Below are 17,923 nucleotides of genomic sequence, written 5' to 3' on the forward strand. Positions count from 1 at the left end.
CATTCTGGAGACAACTCTGCTGTGAGGAGCATCACTGTAAACTAGGAGTCACCAACTTTTTTGTTAATTAAATCTACTTATGTTTGATAAAAATCATATTGAACTACTAATATTAGGGTTGTAATGGTGACCACATCACACACGGTTACATTAGTGGCCACTGTACGCAAGATTACCAGTAGTAATCACCTATGTGCATCAGGCAATGTTGCCAGCAGTAATTTAAAAAAACCATTGCAGAATGTCACTACATGGGTAATACATTTCAGCCATAGCTGCAATGCCCCTGACACTAAAGTAATAGTATCAGTGAAAAGGCTCCTTAATGCCCTATGACTTAAAACTCAAAGATCAGCTTTAAATAGATTTTGGAAATTCAACCATTTTTCTCCAAACATAAGCTTATGAGTTCTGAAAAATACACACTTTTTCATTTTGGTACAAATATACTAATTCAACCAAGCTTCTAATTTAATAGACTGGGCTGCTGACAGGAGAACTACTCGTTGACGAAGCCTGCTGTAGACAAAGGCTGAGTCTGGAAAGCAGCCTGAGAATTAGATATAAAAGAAGGACAGATCAAAACTGGTTCAGTAAGTGCAAACTGAGAAAACACATCCACTTTCAGCTGGACCAATATAAGAGTGGGAGGCCTTAGTGAAGAAGAATAAAATAGGTCGAGCCACATTTTCTCCTCATTAAGGGGCATATCAGCAAGGGTCGGCGATAATTATCGCTAAGCGCAGTTAGCGCAAGGATAATTATCGCCGGCCAACTCTGAATTTTATCGCGGAGATAGCGTGCTATCAGCAACGCTTATCTCCAAAGCGATAAAATTCAAAGCGCAAGCTGCCAACTGTGCGATTATCGCTTGAAATGCAGCGATAATCGCACAACTTTTGGCAATAGCTTGCTGATAGGGCTACACATACTTAGCCATGATATCCACCTTCCATAGGATATCATGGCTAAGTCAGTTTCAAAGCAGACGTAAGGAAAGTAGCAATAACAGAGGTTATCACTACTTTTCTTGTCGCTATGCTTCTTAGCATGAGGCTTGATAATAGGAGGAATGTCGCTTAGCGACATTTCTCCCGTTATTCTTGTGACGAACGCCCACTTTGCATCTCATTAGAGATGCAAAGCTGGGCGTTAATGAGAAGGGCGAAGAAGCATGGATTCACGCGTTAGCATATCCTTGCTAATAGTGCGTTAAAATTATCGCCGCTTTTCGTCCGAAAACGGAAGCAAAAGGAGCGATAATTTTTTATCGCCTCGTTGATAATATGCCCCTTAGTTGCTTTTTATTTCTTTTTTTGTTATTATATGATCTCGAGCTCCGAGCTAAAACTAACTTTAACTAGACTTAAAAAGTGAAGATAAATACAAGAGATCAGGCAGTGGAGTATAAATTGTGGAAACAGGTTATGGAGAATACCTGTGAAATCAGCAGGTGCCAATGGATTGGGCGCGGTGTGTGAATTTCACTTCATGGGATATATTATTGGAAGCCAGAATCCACTAGGTTGCACCTATGTGTAGAAAACGCCATATTGCACCCTTCCTAGGACAGTGCCCTTGTTATACTGCTTGGCTTTGGCCAATGAACTTTTTATGATTTTAAGCAGCTTTCAGTGCTGGTTGTTAGCTGCTTTTGAAGTCTGCGCTGCACGGTGCAGCATTTGCATGGAGCGGTCTGTAGGAAGCCTGATGACTTGGACAGATTGCTTTCCGTCGCTAGATTCAATTTTGACAGGCTTAGAGCAAAAACAAACATGGAGCAAAAAAAAAAAAAAGGTGAAATACTTTATTTGATTTGCAAAACTGAGGAATAGTGAGATTAACGTGCCAGTCTATTGTGATTTTACCATTTTGCGTTAATGTATGGTGTTACAGTTCAAGATAGCCCTTGATGTCCCATGGGGAGAGATCCGCTTATCCTTCTAGTACTCCTGTGAAGGTTTTGTCTGACTAGGCCGCCTCCAAATAACCGGCAACTATTTTCCATCTCAGGTTGGGCCAAAGGAGTGTCCTGGGGCTGTCGCAGCGAGATACAGCAGGGGCGTCCTGCCAGCAGCAAGAATTTTTGTTGAACAAAGCAACATTGCACCTTGGATATTGTGACCAATGGCAAATGTGAAGTAGGATGAAGTCACTCCCCTCGATGATTGGTTCTCATGTGTTGCAAGCTGCGTTTAACCTTTGCGTTGGTAGGAAGGCGCAATGTCAGGCATTCTCATTCTGGGCTCTGAGTAGCTTTCTTCCAGCAGAGCTGTTCACTGCTTCAGATAAACCCTCAGTGGAACCACGGATAGCTCGAGAATCCACAAGTGTGGGATTCCCACTAAACAAAAATAAAGGGCCCGATTACAAGTTTGGCGGTCCATAGGACCCCCAAACCCGTGCTGGCTACTGCCGCACCAGGGGTCTGACCACCCTATTTTGAGTTTGGTGGTCGGCCCACCACAGGCCGGCTGCAACCTCTGTTGCAGCGGTGTGAGGCAGTAATATGCTGGCAGTGCCGTTGCCGCACCACCAAGCATATTACGAGTTTCCTCACTGCCAGCCTTTTCATGGCAGTGAGACTGCCATGAAAAGGCTGGCGGTGAGGGAACTAAAGGGGCCTGTTGCCTCAGGGCCATGGGATGCATGCAGGGGGGCACATGGGATGCTCACGCTGTCTGCATACACCCCCTTTCCTGCACAGAATGGACTTTACAGTCCATGCCATGCAGGAACGGGCTTTGGGGTTCCCATTGAAGTACTTTTTTAATAGGCACTGCTGTGGGAACGCCAAATGACCACCTGCTAGACTAGGAGAAAACTCCTAATCCGGCGGCGGTCTGACAATGGGTCTGACGATCCTGGACGATGGCGCTGGCGTGGCGGCCCTCTCCAGGACAGCCACACTCGTAATCAGGCCCAAAGACAAGGGAAGAGGGGATGAGGACAGATGTTCCAGGCAATGTTCTAGCCTGGTTCAGTCGATCACTCATTGTGAAATGTGTGAGTGAAGGCATGCATTGATGTACATGGTACAGCTCTGCAAACTGCATCCCTTTCTGGTTTTAAAGGGGGCATGCCCTGGGAAAGTCAGAGTGTGCAGTTTGTTATTGAAGGGGAGGTGGGCAGACATAGCACAGATGTTCTCAGAGTTTCTTTGGTAGGTCGGGCTCCTGGCTTTGGAAGTTTGTGTTCCGCCTGCAGGTGCTGTGGGAATAGTAGTATGCAGCAGAAGATTCGTGGGAAGGAGAGCACATTTTGGGTGATCGAGCACCCATCTTGTCAGGGAAAGTATTTCATGATCTTGCCGCCGAGAATCCCTTTAGAGCCACTGCGGTGGCCAGCCAGGTGTCCTGGCACCGGACTTCTTGCCTACAGGTCACCGGGATGCAAGGGTGGGGGGCTCTCAGTGCATTGTGGGGGTCACTGCTCGTACTCATTCGCTCTAGCAGCTTGTGGTTGTTCAAGCTCAAGCCCCCGCCCCCCGGCCGGCATTCCACATCTGCAACTCCTTTATGAAGTGCTCGAGCCAGGACATGTCTTGGTCACATTGACTCATTTCTCTCTTTCTGCATCTTTAACCCTTCGCTGCGCTAACTCTCCCCCAGAGCGGCTCGCGCCGGCGCAGCGCCCTCCCAGCTGCCAGGGGCCACTGGCTCCGAAGGAAGTGAGAGGGAAGAGGCCGTCTGTCGTGATTGTCAGCCTGAAAAACTCAGCTGTAAAGCAAATGGGAACACGCAATGTCTTTCTACAAAGAGGCTCCGGGCATGAATACAATACCTGCTCTTTTAATATCCCCATTGCTCCGGCTTCATTGTGCTCTCACAAGCTTGGGCGTAAACCTCGAAGCAGCAACTCCTTCTGAAGCGTCCCTCTTCACTTGTGCTGAGTGAATACAGAAGGGCTCCTATGGCAACAGTTCTTAATTACCCTGGTCAATTACTTTTTGCTCATGTTTACTAACTTTTTGCTCGTATTGTGTGAAGCTGATCTACCCCAGGCGGAAGGCGGCAGACGCCCCAGGATTCGGTAATCGTGATGTACTTTCCTAGAAATGCGCCTGACGTCGCTCCCTTGTTTGTGAATCTTTCAGTATGCAGAGGGGCTACTTAGAGGTTTGAGGATTTAGTACAGGTCCCATAAAATAAAAAGTAAGAACGTAAACATGTACATAATGGAGGGAGAGTCCAGATGACAGAGACATTGACATTTCAAAGGAATGATCACACTTAAAGAGGCAAGCATTTTCAGCCTACGAGTACTCCCTGAAAGAGGGTTCACAATAAAAAATTGAAGGGTGGTTGTTAGGGTGAAGATCAGTGCTTAATTTGAGCTAGTGGATTCCGGTGCTCCGCACCAGCACTTACTTATCAACACCTGAGCTGGACAGTCTGCCACAAGGTGGCGCTGTGTGGCTAATTTAGAGATTACAACAACAGTTAATTATTAATTCAATATACTTTAAAATGACTATTATGTACCGCCCAAACCATTCTTATAGCTGGGTTGGCCTGGAATAGTACGAACTCTCACATTTGTGGGAGTGTGGTAGTTAGCAGTTGTGTTGGTACTATCATTGGGAGCATAGCAGGGGTAATGTGTGGTGCAAGCTGCAGTGGCATCCCGACAAGAGCCCTGGAACCTATTTTTTTTTACAAATTAGGCACTGGCGAAGACTATCATTGGAAAGTGCTACAGGAACTGTAGTGAGTATCTGGAACATCTTCCTCGTGGAAATGATACATACAAATGCAGATAGTGGTCTGGGACGTATACAGGAGGACAATAGTACAATACACTCCCATACCAAAACCACTGCCTCTAAACCCATCATCAGTAGGAAGCTGCTACCATCATTTCTGGTCTGTTCTGGACCGCCACCATCACAGAAAGGTTTGTAGTATGACATCACAGCACATCTTCAAATCATCCTGGGCCAGTGCAAAGCAGGAATCAAGTGTTTTATGGCTTCTAAACCTCCATCTTATCATCAGTCATGTCCTGACTGGAAGAACTGCATGCTCATTCTTCCTGATTACCCTTCTGCCTTTGCCATAATGTCCCCATGTAGGTGTGTGGCTGCATGTACATGCTCCCTCTCAAACCTTCTCGGAGATCAATGTCTCTTTCCAGTCCTATGTTCTTCAAACTAAAATATCCATAATAGTAACTGGCAACCAAAACCGGGATTACTCCGCTTCCAGTATTCTGGATGTCTTCAAGAGAGTGATGCAAAGAAAAAAAACATAGCTATATCTGAGATCCCTCTATGCCCAGAGCACATCAATCGCCCAATAACATTTGCTGACTCTGCAAACCCCCTAAGTGCTATTTGTACAGCAACCTAAGAATGCTTCCTGTGTGTGCTTAGTGCCCAGAGAAAGATTTCTCTTGATTAAATAACCCTACAGAACCCAAGAACTTAGCACTGCAGTGATAGGAACCCTGGTCAATGCTCAGGCTTCTAGCCCCCCACAATATCAGCAGGATGGATTTCAGAAGAAACACAAACATTGCTGTAAGTCTGGAGTCAGTCTGCAAGTAAATATGTCCAGCAGCCTTCCTCAACTCTACAAGGACATAACAGCCTCAAACTACAGCCCAGAATAGACGTCAAAGCCCTACAACATGACTTTAGCAAAAATAATCACTCTTCCTTAAACAGATTCAATGACTCTCCAAATCTGTTCCTGCTCGCCACACCACACGAAGGAAAAAGGCTTTGCTATACAAGCTTTTAGGTACTTGAAAATACTGCATCTTCAGAATAGATCACTCCTGATACTCATTTTGTTCAGAAATGCCCTAAGACCATCAGCACATTTGAAAGCAGTGTGTTAACTAAATCCGTATTTTTAAATGTAAATCCGTATTTGTAAAGCGCAAACTACTCACCCTTACGGGTCTCAAAGCGCTGGGGGCCGTTGTGTAAATTAAGTGAGCTATTGCCCAGAGTCACATGGTGCTGAGCTGCCACCGGGGATCGAATTGTGAGCCCTGTGCTCCGAAGTCAGCTGCCCTGGCTGCTGCACCACACCTCTCCACCCTGACACCATTGTGTGACTTGATACAAATAGGTTTGTAGTTGAGTGACCTTTAAGCTGTATTGTATCATTTTCATAGCCTCCACCTATACAGGTTCTTCATAAGAGGGAATATCAATCATGGGCCACCTTGATTTAAGGTTTCTCCTTTGGTTTTAAAATCTGAGGGGGATATGTACAAGGCAGTGGAGGAGAGAGGTGTTAGCCTCCTTGGCTTAACGCCTCTCTCCTCCACTTCTAAAATGTTTGGCTGCACAATATTTACAAAGAAATGATGCAACTTTGCACCAGAAGGGTGTCTGCGTGCAGGGGAGGATTGTTTATGCGTACGAAGGTGTCCCTTCCTGCACATAAACAAACCTAGAAATGCCATTCTGTCACTTTCATGCGTGCTGCTTCATGCAGCACACATGAAAGTGACAAAATGGAATTTTTTTAAAAAAGTTTGTTTATGTACAGGGACACTTTCCTGTACATGAACGAACCATGGCATTTTGCTATTTCCATGTGTGCTGCACCAGGCAGCACACATGGAAAAAGCAAAAACGAGGAGAAATAATGCATTTCTCTTCGTTTCGCCAACTTAAGACCAGTTTTTAACCTGGTCTTAATTTTGGCGCTGCCTCTTATGTACGCCACCCTTGTACATAGATGACAGCGTCAAAATGAATGGGTGTTGCGGTGGGATGCCTACCGCAACAACCACTGCCCACCCCTTTCACGCTAACCAATGCGTGAAAGGGGGCCTTATGTACAAGTCAGCGTTAAGCCACGTTAAGTGGCCTAACGCTGCCTTGTACATAAGGCACAGCCCCTATCACCACCACAACGTCAATATAGGTGACGTTGTGGTGGCGACAGGGGCTTGTACATATTTCCCTGAGTTTCTTTTTTTCAAAAGGTTAGTCCCAAGGCATGAAATGCTTTGTGTGCAATGCGAAGCCTTTGCATGGTATTCTTCTTACCGCGGCTGCTGTGTGCTCAATTCTCTGAAGCTTTCCAATTCATTTTCTAGAGCGTCCAGTGTATGCCCATTTGCATAATCTAGATGGGATATCACAAGGCCCAGCGACACCTCTATCCTCTGTGAGAGGCCTTGGTAGGGCAAGATATGTTGAAGCATTCTAATCATGTCTCTGTTGATTTGGGACTAAACTGAGAGGTTTGAGGTTATGATCACAGCAGTGTTTTTCACTTCAGAAGATGACATCAGAGACTGTCTCATTGCATAGAGAGCATAGGGTCTTGATTTTGCCAGGATCCATACATGAGCATGTCATTTTGGGGGGAATTTAGCTTGGGACGAATCTCTAACATTCACAGTTCTACAGTCACTAGACATCAGCCTAGTCCTGTGTCCTGCCTTCGGAATGGTGCTCCAGTTCTGGATGATCTGAGCATCATCAGCAAAGTAAAACAAAATATATGTGCAGTGTTGTGCAATATTGGTACTTGTAATATGGGTGATGATTGCATACCCAGCTTCCACCCATGTAAGTGTAACATCTTCATTAGAATGTAATTTATCTGGAACATTTCGGTTGTGGAGAGGTTGCCTAAAGTTATGGGGACCACTAAATGATTGCAGATCAGTTTCAGCATCGTCAACACCTTCTACCCTAAGAAAGCTCTTGTTACAATGATAATGACCGTGTAATCCACCATGTTGGAATGGCAATACGCATCATGACACATACATGCGCATGTATGATGACCCACGTGCACACATATTTCATTATGATGAGATGTATTGTTTTTGCCAATGCAGTTCCTCCGCAGCAAGCAATTATGTTTTTCTTTTTGCGGATACTGAATAACATCAACAAAAAAAGTGACAATCCCAAATGAAAGGCAAGGCATAGTGGCTTTGCCAATGCTTGCTTGAACTTAGAAAGCAACAATTATTTTACGTTCACTGTCCTGAAATGTTTCCACAAGTCTTGTGCTTTCAACATCTAATTAAAATACTATAAATATTTTCTTTTCTCAAAATGTGTAAAATTAAAAGAAACAGTAGTTGACTGACTTAAAAAAAGTAATTTTTCATTGCTTTAAAAATGTTCTAAGCAATCGTCCATTGGTATAGTTTAAAATTCATAATGTTGGTATAATATAATACACACCAGCTGCATACATGTAAGACAACTTTCAAAACGCAATATATATATATATTTTTTAAATCTAAATACACTGCACTCCGCTTATTACTACCTATTTTCTAGGAGTAGAAAATGCTTCAATTAGCTGCGAGCATACATTACTTTTGAAAGCAGCTTTCTTTAAAAGAGGAGAAGACATTTTGCAGAATTTAAGCACCATATTGTGGATATAAGTAACAGTATAAGCAAACAATGTGCTGAAAATGGAAGCAGGATATTAATTTAGATTAAGTGTGATAAACGGAAGGGTCCTACTTGGTAATCCCAATATTTATTTCCAGGAATAGGCAAGACAGTATCTTTATGATTTATCAACAACTGCATTTTTTTCACAGAAAATAAACATTTCTACCATCTGATTTCATTCAGATATTTGTGCAGCTGCAAAGAAATCGTGCTGAGAAGAAACACAGCTGGAAGTTTGGGGTTCAGCTTTGTGGGCGGCTACGAAGAGCACAGCGGGAATAAACCCTTCTTCATAAAATCCATTGTAGAAGGGACACCAGCCTACATCGACGGACGCCTTAGGTAACGAGTGTGATCTAACGCCTCTCACAACTCAAGCTCTGTTCCATACACTTTTGTAAAAAAGTAGGGGTGTGCCTAAATCGTGTAATTTGCTCTTGCGTGATTACTTGAAATGTTGCTAAAATTATTTTTCAACTGGGAACTTAACAAAACATTGCAAAACAACACAAAGGACGTGCAGCCGCAGCTTTTGGGTGTGGGTGGGGGTGGGGAATATCAACATCTGACCACGATGGAAAATTAATTATTTATTTAATTGTCCCTCGTGGTCCCTTCCCTCGCACCACTCTTACCTACACCGGCCGCGGTTGATGCCGAGACCAACCTCCACTTGTGTTCTGTTAATACGTGTTGTTCCTGTGCTCCTGCATTTAAATTTGGCCTAGATTGTGACGCAACTAATTACAGAAACTTCATATAACAAGTGTAACACACAATTTCCGGAATTACTCCGGCATAATTGAAATTTCACCAAGCACTACTAAAGGGCGGAGTTTGGCTGAGAATGCAGAATTTCAGACTTCTAGCTAAATTGTAGCAGTGTTGAACTGTCCAATAGCTAAGTCTGTGGTAGCTACGAAGGTGTAATTATTAACAGTAGTAATTAAATAGTTTAAAACTAGAGCACTCCAATTTTTAAAAACAAATAATTCTATCACAGTTCCACAGTTTGTACGGATTACATTCCCTTGCATCTCCAAGAGGCGGCAGGAACAGACCATTCCTTCAGTCCTTGGTGGGGGAGGATTACTAGAAATCATGTTGCATACTTGAGAACAAGAGAAGATATCAAAGTGTAAAAAGAGACATCAATGCGGTATATTGTGAGGAGGCAACAAAGAATGCATTATAGAGGCCATTCAAAGCAGGACCGAAATTCAAGCCCACAGCGAAATCTGGAGTTGATCAAATAGAATCAGAGCTGTGAGACTGACAGGGCATTCTTGCATCCACTCTTGTGATACCCTGTGATTTTTGGATTAGATGGCAGTAGGGAGAGTTCATCCAGTGCAATGGTACGTAATCACTCTCTTCCAGCGAGTAGACTGATACAACATCTGCTTGAGAGGAGCTGGGGACCTGTCCCTGGGATCACCTGAGAATTGAAGAACAGACTGGTAATCATGTGTTAGCATCTCCAGTGCTGGGGAAGGCACCTGCCGGAGCTCGGAGAGCAGTAAGAGCAGTACAAGTGAAGAAACCAAGAAACCAACCAGAGTCCCTGCGTAAATCTCCTCACAACATCGCTAAAGCTGGGGAATTGGTGGAAACTAAGCGGATATGAATGTGTGATCAAGCATGGAGATTTGCTGCTTCCTTTTGTTGTATTTTGGATTTTACAGCCTCTAAATTGCTTGCCCTGAAACAAGGCTTGTCGCCCTCTCTGCCAAAGAGGGGAGTAACTCCAGCCTTAATTTGTTCTTCACGCTTCCATTCTCTTTTAGGTAATGTGAGTGAGAATGAGACAACTGATCGCAGAAAACGAGGAGGGTCCCGAGGTCTCACACACACGACATACTTGTCCATCAACATGCAAAATAGATCAGTGATTAGTTTGACGCTCAATTTTTTAATCAGGGGGTGACGGGGGTCGCATCTCTTAAGGTTTTTGCTTCAACAAAAACAGGAACTTCAGAGAAATGAATTCGATTACAGCAGTTCCTGCTAGATCTGGCTGTGCAATCAGGCATGGGCGAGAACCAATGTTCTCATTCTGAACTACACGCCTCTAATATTCGGAGGTGATATGTGAAGTTTTCCTCATTTTATTTATAGTGCATTGTCAATACATTTTTTAATACACATACATAAATGCAATCAACCAAAAACAAACTAGATTAGAAATAATATTCTATGTTTGGCTGTGAGACTGTGCGGTTTACTGCTACATTTATTGTTTATGCCAGCAATGAAAATTGGAAAAGGAAAGATGTTAAGAGAAAATGAAGTGTATCAAAAATCGTGATAAGGAGGGAAAATCATTGCGCGTCAACTCTTGAATCCTTTCTTCCATTCTTATCTTGCGTCGTCTCCCCTTTGCTTTTGTGGGTTAGATCATTCTCTTCTTTATGACACTCTTCTCTGGGAATGCCTCTGTGGCTGTATTTTAGTGTCTTTTAAACTACTTTCACTTTGTACTATGGTCCTGCCATTATTCGTCTCCCTCTTCTTTACTTGTACCGCACATTTCCATACATTGCTTACTTCTCTTCCTTTAATTATTTTCTTGAATGGAATTTTTTTCTTATTTTTCTGGCAACAATTCTAACGGTCGCCCTTTCATCACACTTCCCAGCATTTACATGACTATTTTGACCATGCAATACTCAATGTCCCTGTAGCCTGCTCATCACTGTCCTACCAATATGAAAATGATGCTCGCACTTGTTCCTGATGTCTTCAACCTCTCTCTGATCGGTTCTCTCTTGGTTTTGCTACAGTGTGTGCATGGAATCCTTTTGCCTTCATGCAACCTTTCTTTACCTGTGTCCTTAACCCATTTTTAAAAATAATTTATTTTGCCTCTTTTTCCCCCACTTTTTTGGCCGCAACCACCTTCCGTACACTCATTCCTCATCTCACCCAATTTCATAACCTGCGTCCCTCTCTCCATGCCTCTGCACTGCTTTTTTCCACTTGAATATTTAAAATATGTTCTCAAACCTACCTTGGCTATAGAGTCCACATGGTTTTCTTAAAATAAATAGTAAATTAATTTATTAACTGCGAAGCCATATTTCTATTAATCGTTTTTTCAAGGAATGTGTTCTGGTACAGTCAATTGTACTATAGAGTCCACAAGGTTTTTCTTAAAAAAAAAAAGTAAATTATTGTTTAACTGCAAAACACGTTCTATTAATTGTTTTTCCATTAAATGTTTTCTTGTACAGTCAACTGTGGCACCCTTCTTTCAACTCTCTCCACCTTGGGTATCACCGGTTCCGTACTCTATGCTTGTTTTAGGTGCTCATTACCTCCCACAATCATCTGTCACACTCAGTGTGTTTCTCAGGACTCCCTTAGGCACCTTCCAATTTGCACAGTACACCAAAATACAAAGCATCATCAAGTTAGCCGCAGAGTCTCTTTCCACCACTATGCATCCAGATGGTCCCTTTCACTCCTCCTGTTGCCTGTTCTCGGAACTTACTGACTCCGGAAGCCTAACAATCCTTTTATTAAACTATTGTTTTTAATGTAAATTATAGAATGTACAACACTGTATGATCTGTTACAAAGTACATGGGGGTACTCAGAGCTTTAAGTGGGATAAAAAAGGAAGGGCCTCTATAAGGGGTGTGGCTTATACAATTAAGGGTGTGGCTTAAACACATTTACTACACTTCTGTGGTTTACATAGTTTGCCGACCGACCAGTATTTTGGTTTCTCTATGACCTTTCTGTTATTGCATACAGACAAATAGCACAATACCTGACATACCTTCAACACCAACCAGGACCATTGGCTTTGTCAATGGTTATTAACTGTTTGAGATAAATAAGTAACAACAATGATTTTGTTGTAAATAATATTGAAAAATGTCCAACTCTGAAGTTGTGATACTATGAATAAATCACTACTGAGGGCCTGTGGAAGGGGTAGTGGTCTTCAGAGTGTCTCAATCGCTCCCATTATGTTCACTCTATGACATGTATGCTTTTTTTCTCCACATCTCCTCCGTCTGCATATCTTAGACCTCATCTTTTTCCTTTTCAGCACCCTCTTTTAACTCCCTCCTGAATGTACGTCCTCGCATCTCTTTGACTCCACCACTCCCCAAAATACACAACACCCTCACTCACCTATAAGCACTGCATTTTCTTTTAATTTCCCCTTGTTAATATTTTAACAACTGTTTACCTCCTTCACATACATCCGCAGTCTTTGAGGAATTCAATACAAGTCCCAAGCTGGATAGTGCAAAGGCGCAGCACCTTAAGAAAAATAAATCTTTTAGGAGCCCCCGCGATTCATTAATTGCCTGTAAATCGTACACCTTGGCCTGGATATTCCAATCTAGGATTAAGCAGATAATACATCTCAGTGGCTGCTCGAGGCTACCACGAGGAACCTGTGGTCTGCAAGGCTGGGTTGCACTATTTCAGTCATCTACTACCTGTGAGGGGGAAAAAACAAATGTTATCATCATGAAACATTCACTCCATATAGAGAGCAGTGCTGTAGCCTTCCATGCCGCAGGCGGCATTCACCACTCCCCGCTGCAGCATTAGTGGTTAGATGAGAATCCTTGTGACTCTTATTGTCAATAATTCTATTCTGCTTTCTACATTCATCACTTCTCTGAAGAAACCAGGGTGCTTATTTATGACAGACGCAAGCCTTTCAATCAAATGTGTGAGGCCCCGCAAAGCCGCTCTGCGTGGCTTTGCATGGCCTCATAGATGTGGATTACGCCAAAGCAGCGCATGTCACTGCGTTGTCCCATTGGCGTTGCGGTGAGTGTTCCCACGTAACACACATGGATTTTGACGTTGCCCCTCATTTACTTAATTACGTAAACCTGGGACAGCGCCAAAAACGTACGCCTTCCCAGACCAGGTGTAGCGAGGAGGAATATTTCTATTTCTCCTGTTTTTTTCCTCTGCAGTCTGCAGCACACATAGAAAGAGGAAAATGCCTCTCTGGATTGTTTTTGTGCAGGAATGGGCACCTTCCTGTACAAAAACAATCCTGCCTGCAACGGAGGCACCCTTGCACCATGGTGCAAGGTTGACTATGTTGGAGCTTGGCAGCAAATTGTGTGTCAACGCAGGGGGAAAGGACAGGGGGGGAAAGGACAGGAAGTAATGCACCGCATTTCATAAATACGATGCATTCCTGCCCTTTCACAGTGGCATAAGGCAACATAGCGAGAAGACTTGTAAAGCTGCCCTACGGCAAATCCTCATAAATGAGGCCCCGGGTGTGCATCACTACACTGCACAAAGGTCCATACATCATGCAATGCAGCAATGAAGCTTAAGCTGCAGTTGTGATTAAAATACACACTAATTTCAATGCATTCTGTATCTAACATGTTGCAGTGATGTGACAGCATGTTTGTCATTGTACATCAATAGGATGATATCATTATCATACCCCACTGATTTAGATGGTCCTATTTACGTTGGCAGGAATTCTGATAGGAAGATTTATCATTGCACAGATTAACAGAAAATATTTTATCCCGGCAGTCAATACGCCATAGGTTTATCCCTGTAACCTCTTGGTTCTCCCACTTCCCATCTATTGCATGACTAGTCTGCTTGGTCACTCATTGCTTCGTGATCAATGAGGCAGGGTGGATCATAGCTACATTACTCTGATTGCTATCTATGGTGTGAACATTTGCTGCTGTGGGCTGCTCTGACTCAGATGCTGTGTATAGACTTGTTATCTTTGATGGGAACATTTACTATTGTAAAGCGCTCTGATACCTTCAGGTCGAGCTAGTGCTATACAAAACTCTCAAATAAATACATACATTGGCTACGCGCTGTCCTTGAAGTCGTTCTTTGGATTTGTTTTTGATTCTCAGTATTTTTTGTCCTAGATGTGGAGATGTTCTCCTTGCAGTCAACGGCCGAAGTACATCAGGGATGCTGCACTGCTTTTTGGTGAAGATGCTGAAAGAACTAAAGGGAAGAGTTGCACTTGCTGTTGTGTCCTGGCCGGGTTCTCTGTCATAGGAAAGACAGGACATTGAGGAGCGACTGATCAACCCGTAGCACGAATGGGGACACAAGCCACTTGTGAAAGACACCCGTCTCCTTTGGCAACATCGTGGTTTATGTTTTAAATCAAAAAATGTAAATATAGATGTTGTGCAAAACAAAAACCAGCCGGGCGTGTGTGGCATAACCTCCACATTTGATATAAACACTTACATTGAAAAAATACCTGTTGTATAGGTTGTAAGGACGTGTTTAGTGGACTTGGCCCAACCTGCTCACCTGGGTCCCGTTGAAAAGGTATTTCCTCCAGTTCTGTGCCAATTGCAGAAACTCCTAGATACACTGTGCTGGCAGTTTGTATGTGTCCAATCAGTGCATTACTACAACAAAGGCCTTCATGAAACAGCTGTGGTTTGTGTGTGTACACCTCCTGTGTGATACTCGTGAACAAATAGATGCTCCGGGCAATCCCCTGAAATGATAACCCTCTGACATATTTTTCTAATAATCCTGTTGGAGGCTTCTACACTAGCACTTTGGTTGACCAACCCTTTCCATTTGTCTGTGTCCGGCAATTATTTTCTAAGTTGTAAAATACTTTGTAACGTGAAAGATACTTTATTTGTTGTTGATAATAAAAGTCTTTATGAGTACATTATCATTTTTAGGTCTATTTAATTAAGTTAAGTTATGCTTTCTTCAAGTTTATATCAAGGTAAGTCTGAGGTATTGAGAAAAGTGTCTGTTTGAGGGAACAAGTGGTTTCATAAACATGAGGGTAAGCTCCGAGTTCAGGTATCTGCCCGAAGGAAACACACAGACGGGAAGGGGACACGGCGATTGCGTCAAGTTAGTTCTTTCAATTACGTGGGACCTTGATCAGACCACATGACCAGACACAAGAAGAGACGTGTTTTTGGATTACTTTTTTAAAAAGCGGTGTCCCCAGCACTCTCAATCATAAGTTAAACTGAGAATATATCAATGAAAACCTTTTAGTCACTATCAATGTTTTTAAAGCCATGTTGGATACTTCCTCCAACCAGTCAATCACTAGCTACCAGTAGCTTCCAGACACCTTCAGAGTAGCTCACAGCCTTCAGTTCATTTTTAAATAAGCACAAGATCATATTTTCCTTTTAAAGTTAAGGGAAGGCTGTGTTTATTTTACATTATTATCATCAGGGTGCAGATAGTCAGGCCTGATAATGAGCAATGCTCAGTCAGGTTTATGACCCAGGGTGGGGCTGGGTCACAGAGGTGAAGAACTGAAGTATTAACTCCTAAACAAAAGGCCTTGTCAACTCAATATTGGGGCTGTGAAGTAAATTATTCTCTTAACCCCTTGCATGCTTCTAACGGAACCACTCCGTCATGTGCCACGGGCGCCGTGTGCTCATGACGGAGTGGTTCCGTCATGCTGCGGCCGTTGGCGGCCGCTCCTCCCTCGCGGCGCTGATTCCCCGCCTGTGCGGGCAATTAGCTCAAGTGGGTGGAGTCATGACGGAACCACGCCGTCATGAGCACAGCTCGCCCGTGACTCATGACGGCGTGGTTCCGTCATGAGCATGGCGGCGCCGCAAACCCCCCAAACCCCCCCAGCGCTGCGGCGGAATTCGCGCCGCAGCGAAGGGGTTAAATGGTCGAAAAATGAAAATGAAATGTTACCTTAATGATTAAGTCAACTCTTCATTTTAATTTTCTCTCATTTCAAAATGTTGCATTTACAAACAGCAGGCCCCTACTCCCAGTGGCAAGTCGTATAATTGAAAAATACAGCCATTATTTTTAAATGACAGAAATTTAAAGTGCAGAAAACCTTTCCATATTATGAAAATTTTTGCAGAAACTTTTTTTGCACTTTAAATTTCTTCCAGTAGAAAAAATTATTGTTTGTTTGTGTTATATATGTAACTGTGCCACATATGTCGAAACCTTTGTCCTGTGCTACAAGTATATACAACACAGGGTCTCAGTCACCCATACAAATATATCCCATGCATACACAAGTATGTTGATGCATCCCCAGAGACCACGCTCTCACTGACACACATGGCAGCCCTGTCATCGTGCCCCTAGCCGTCGTATTCTGTTCAAACCATAGTATCTGGGTCATGGATATTCGGCTTACAGTCAATTAAGCTTGGTATGGGGGTGTCTGGTAAAAATGTGTGAGCGGTTTAGCCTTCAGTAGCACACAATGATTTTCACTGATCAGAAGTAGCTCTCACTACAGAAAAGGTTGGAGACCCCTTCTATAGGTGAATGGCGTTGGTTGATTATAAAATTGTCACGGTGTTTGGAAACAGGTAGGAAAATATATTTTTTCTCTCATGCTAACTACACTTGCTAAGAGTCCGAATAGGTCTTCGATTTGGTTAGTTTTCTTTTGGATTACCACTAATAAAACCTCAAGATTCTGGAAACTGGAGACATACTCGGCTGGGAAATTATAACGATACCTATCATGTAAGTGTGGGATATAGTGCCGCATGGCGAAGAAGTACACATCAATATTGAATGTAGTGTCGAAGGGTTATTTGAAAAGTCAGATTTTGAGAAGTTGACATGTGCAAGGCTTGAAGGACCTTGAGAGGATAATGTAACACCGGTGAATATTACTGGAGCAGACAAAGGATGTTCATAGGAGGCAAGTAGCTGCATCCAAGCCGCATGACTGCGAGTGTAGCCTAAGATGACAAAAAGAAGGTACTGCAGAGTAGGGGTACTCATAGTTACTGCCACAGTTGTTAAGCAATCTCATTTGAAAGGAGCGGGGAATGGAGTCATTTGAGCATTTTAAACATTGTAAATATAGGCAACTTATCATCATGGGGTAAACGGCATTCTGTTGCTGCACCAGTGAATTCAGTCACAGACAATTAACTAATAACATAAATCCCCATATATAGTCTTCATATATTTCTATGTTTAAGTGATAATATTTGAAATCTTTAAAGGTAAAAATAAAACATCCAATTACTAAGGAGCTTAGCAAAAGAACAAAATACACTCCAACTTCAATAAAGCTTGCGTATGGATGTATTGTAACAGTTGTATTTAGCACTACTACATCAAAGCACATTACAGCTCTTTACATAAAATTCAACACTACAGAATATGGAACGGTACAACAGGAAAGCACCTGTTAATCATACGAGTGTTTGCAAAAACAAAGAGGTGGAGAGTGACAGAGGAATACCAAAAACAATACTAAAATGAATGGTCCTATATGACTTTGGTTATTGGAAGGAGATCCACCATTAATTCAGGAAGAAGCGGAAGACATGAGGCTTTAGAGGCTGAATGGACAACATCTGCCTTAAGTTGAATCCTACAAAAACAGAAGCCATTCTTTTTGGGGGGTAACACCTCCTTTTAGAATCCATCATAGTAGCCATTCGAGCCTGGCTTGCTCCCAGACCAAGTAAAAAAAAGTTAAATACTAATTGACGACAGGCTGACTTATAAAGAGCAAGTAAACATGGTGATTTCCACATCCGTCGCGTTATG

The 17,923-nt window shown here is 42.9% G+C and overlaps 1 protein-coding gene across 6 annotated transcripts in view; it reads left to right on the forward strand.

Moving 5' to 3' along the window:
* LNX1 (ligand of numb-protein X 1) overlaps positions 1 to 15,065 on the forward strand; it is a 270,440-nt gene extending 255,375 nt beyond the window's left edge. For all 6 annotated transcript variants that reach the window (XM_085642096.1, XM_085642098.1, XM_085642097.1 and 3 more), the window contains 2 exons: positions 8,576 to 8,734; positions 14,290 to 15,065. In XM_085642096.1, coding sequence (XP_085498222.1) covers positions 8,576 to 8,734; positions 14,290 to 14,425 — 295 coding nt within the window. In that variant the 3' untranslated portion in view covers positions 14,426 to 15,065. The remainder of the gene's footprint in view (positions 1 to 8,575; positions 8,735 to 14,289) is intronic.
* The last annotated feature ends 2,858 nt before the right edge of the window (positions 15,066 to 17,923 follow it).

This window comes from Triturus cristatus, chromosome 2_2 (assembly GCF_964204655.1).
Source record: "Triturus cristatus chromosome 2_2, aTriCri1.1, whole genome shotgun sequence".
In the NCBI taxonomy this organism is placed as follows: domain Eukaryota; kingdom Metazoa; phylum Chordata; class Amphibia; order Caudata; family Salamandridae; genus Triturus; species Triturus cristatus.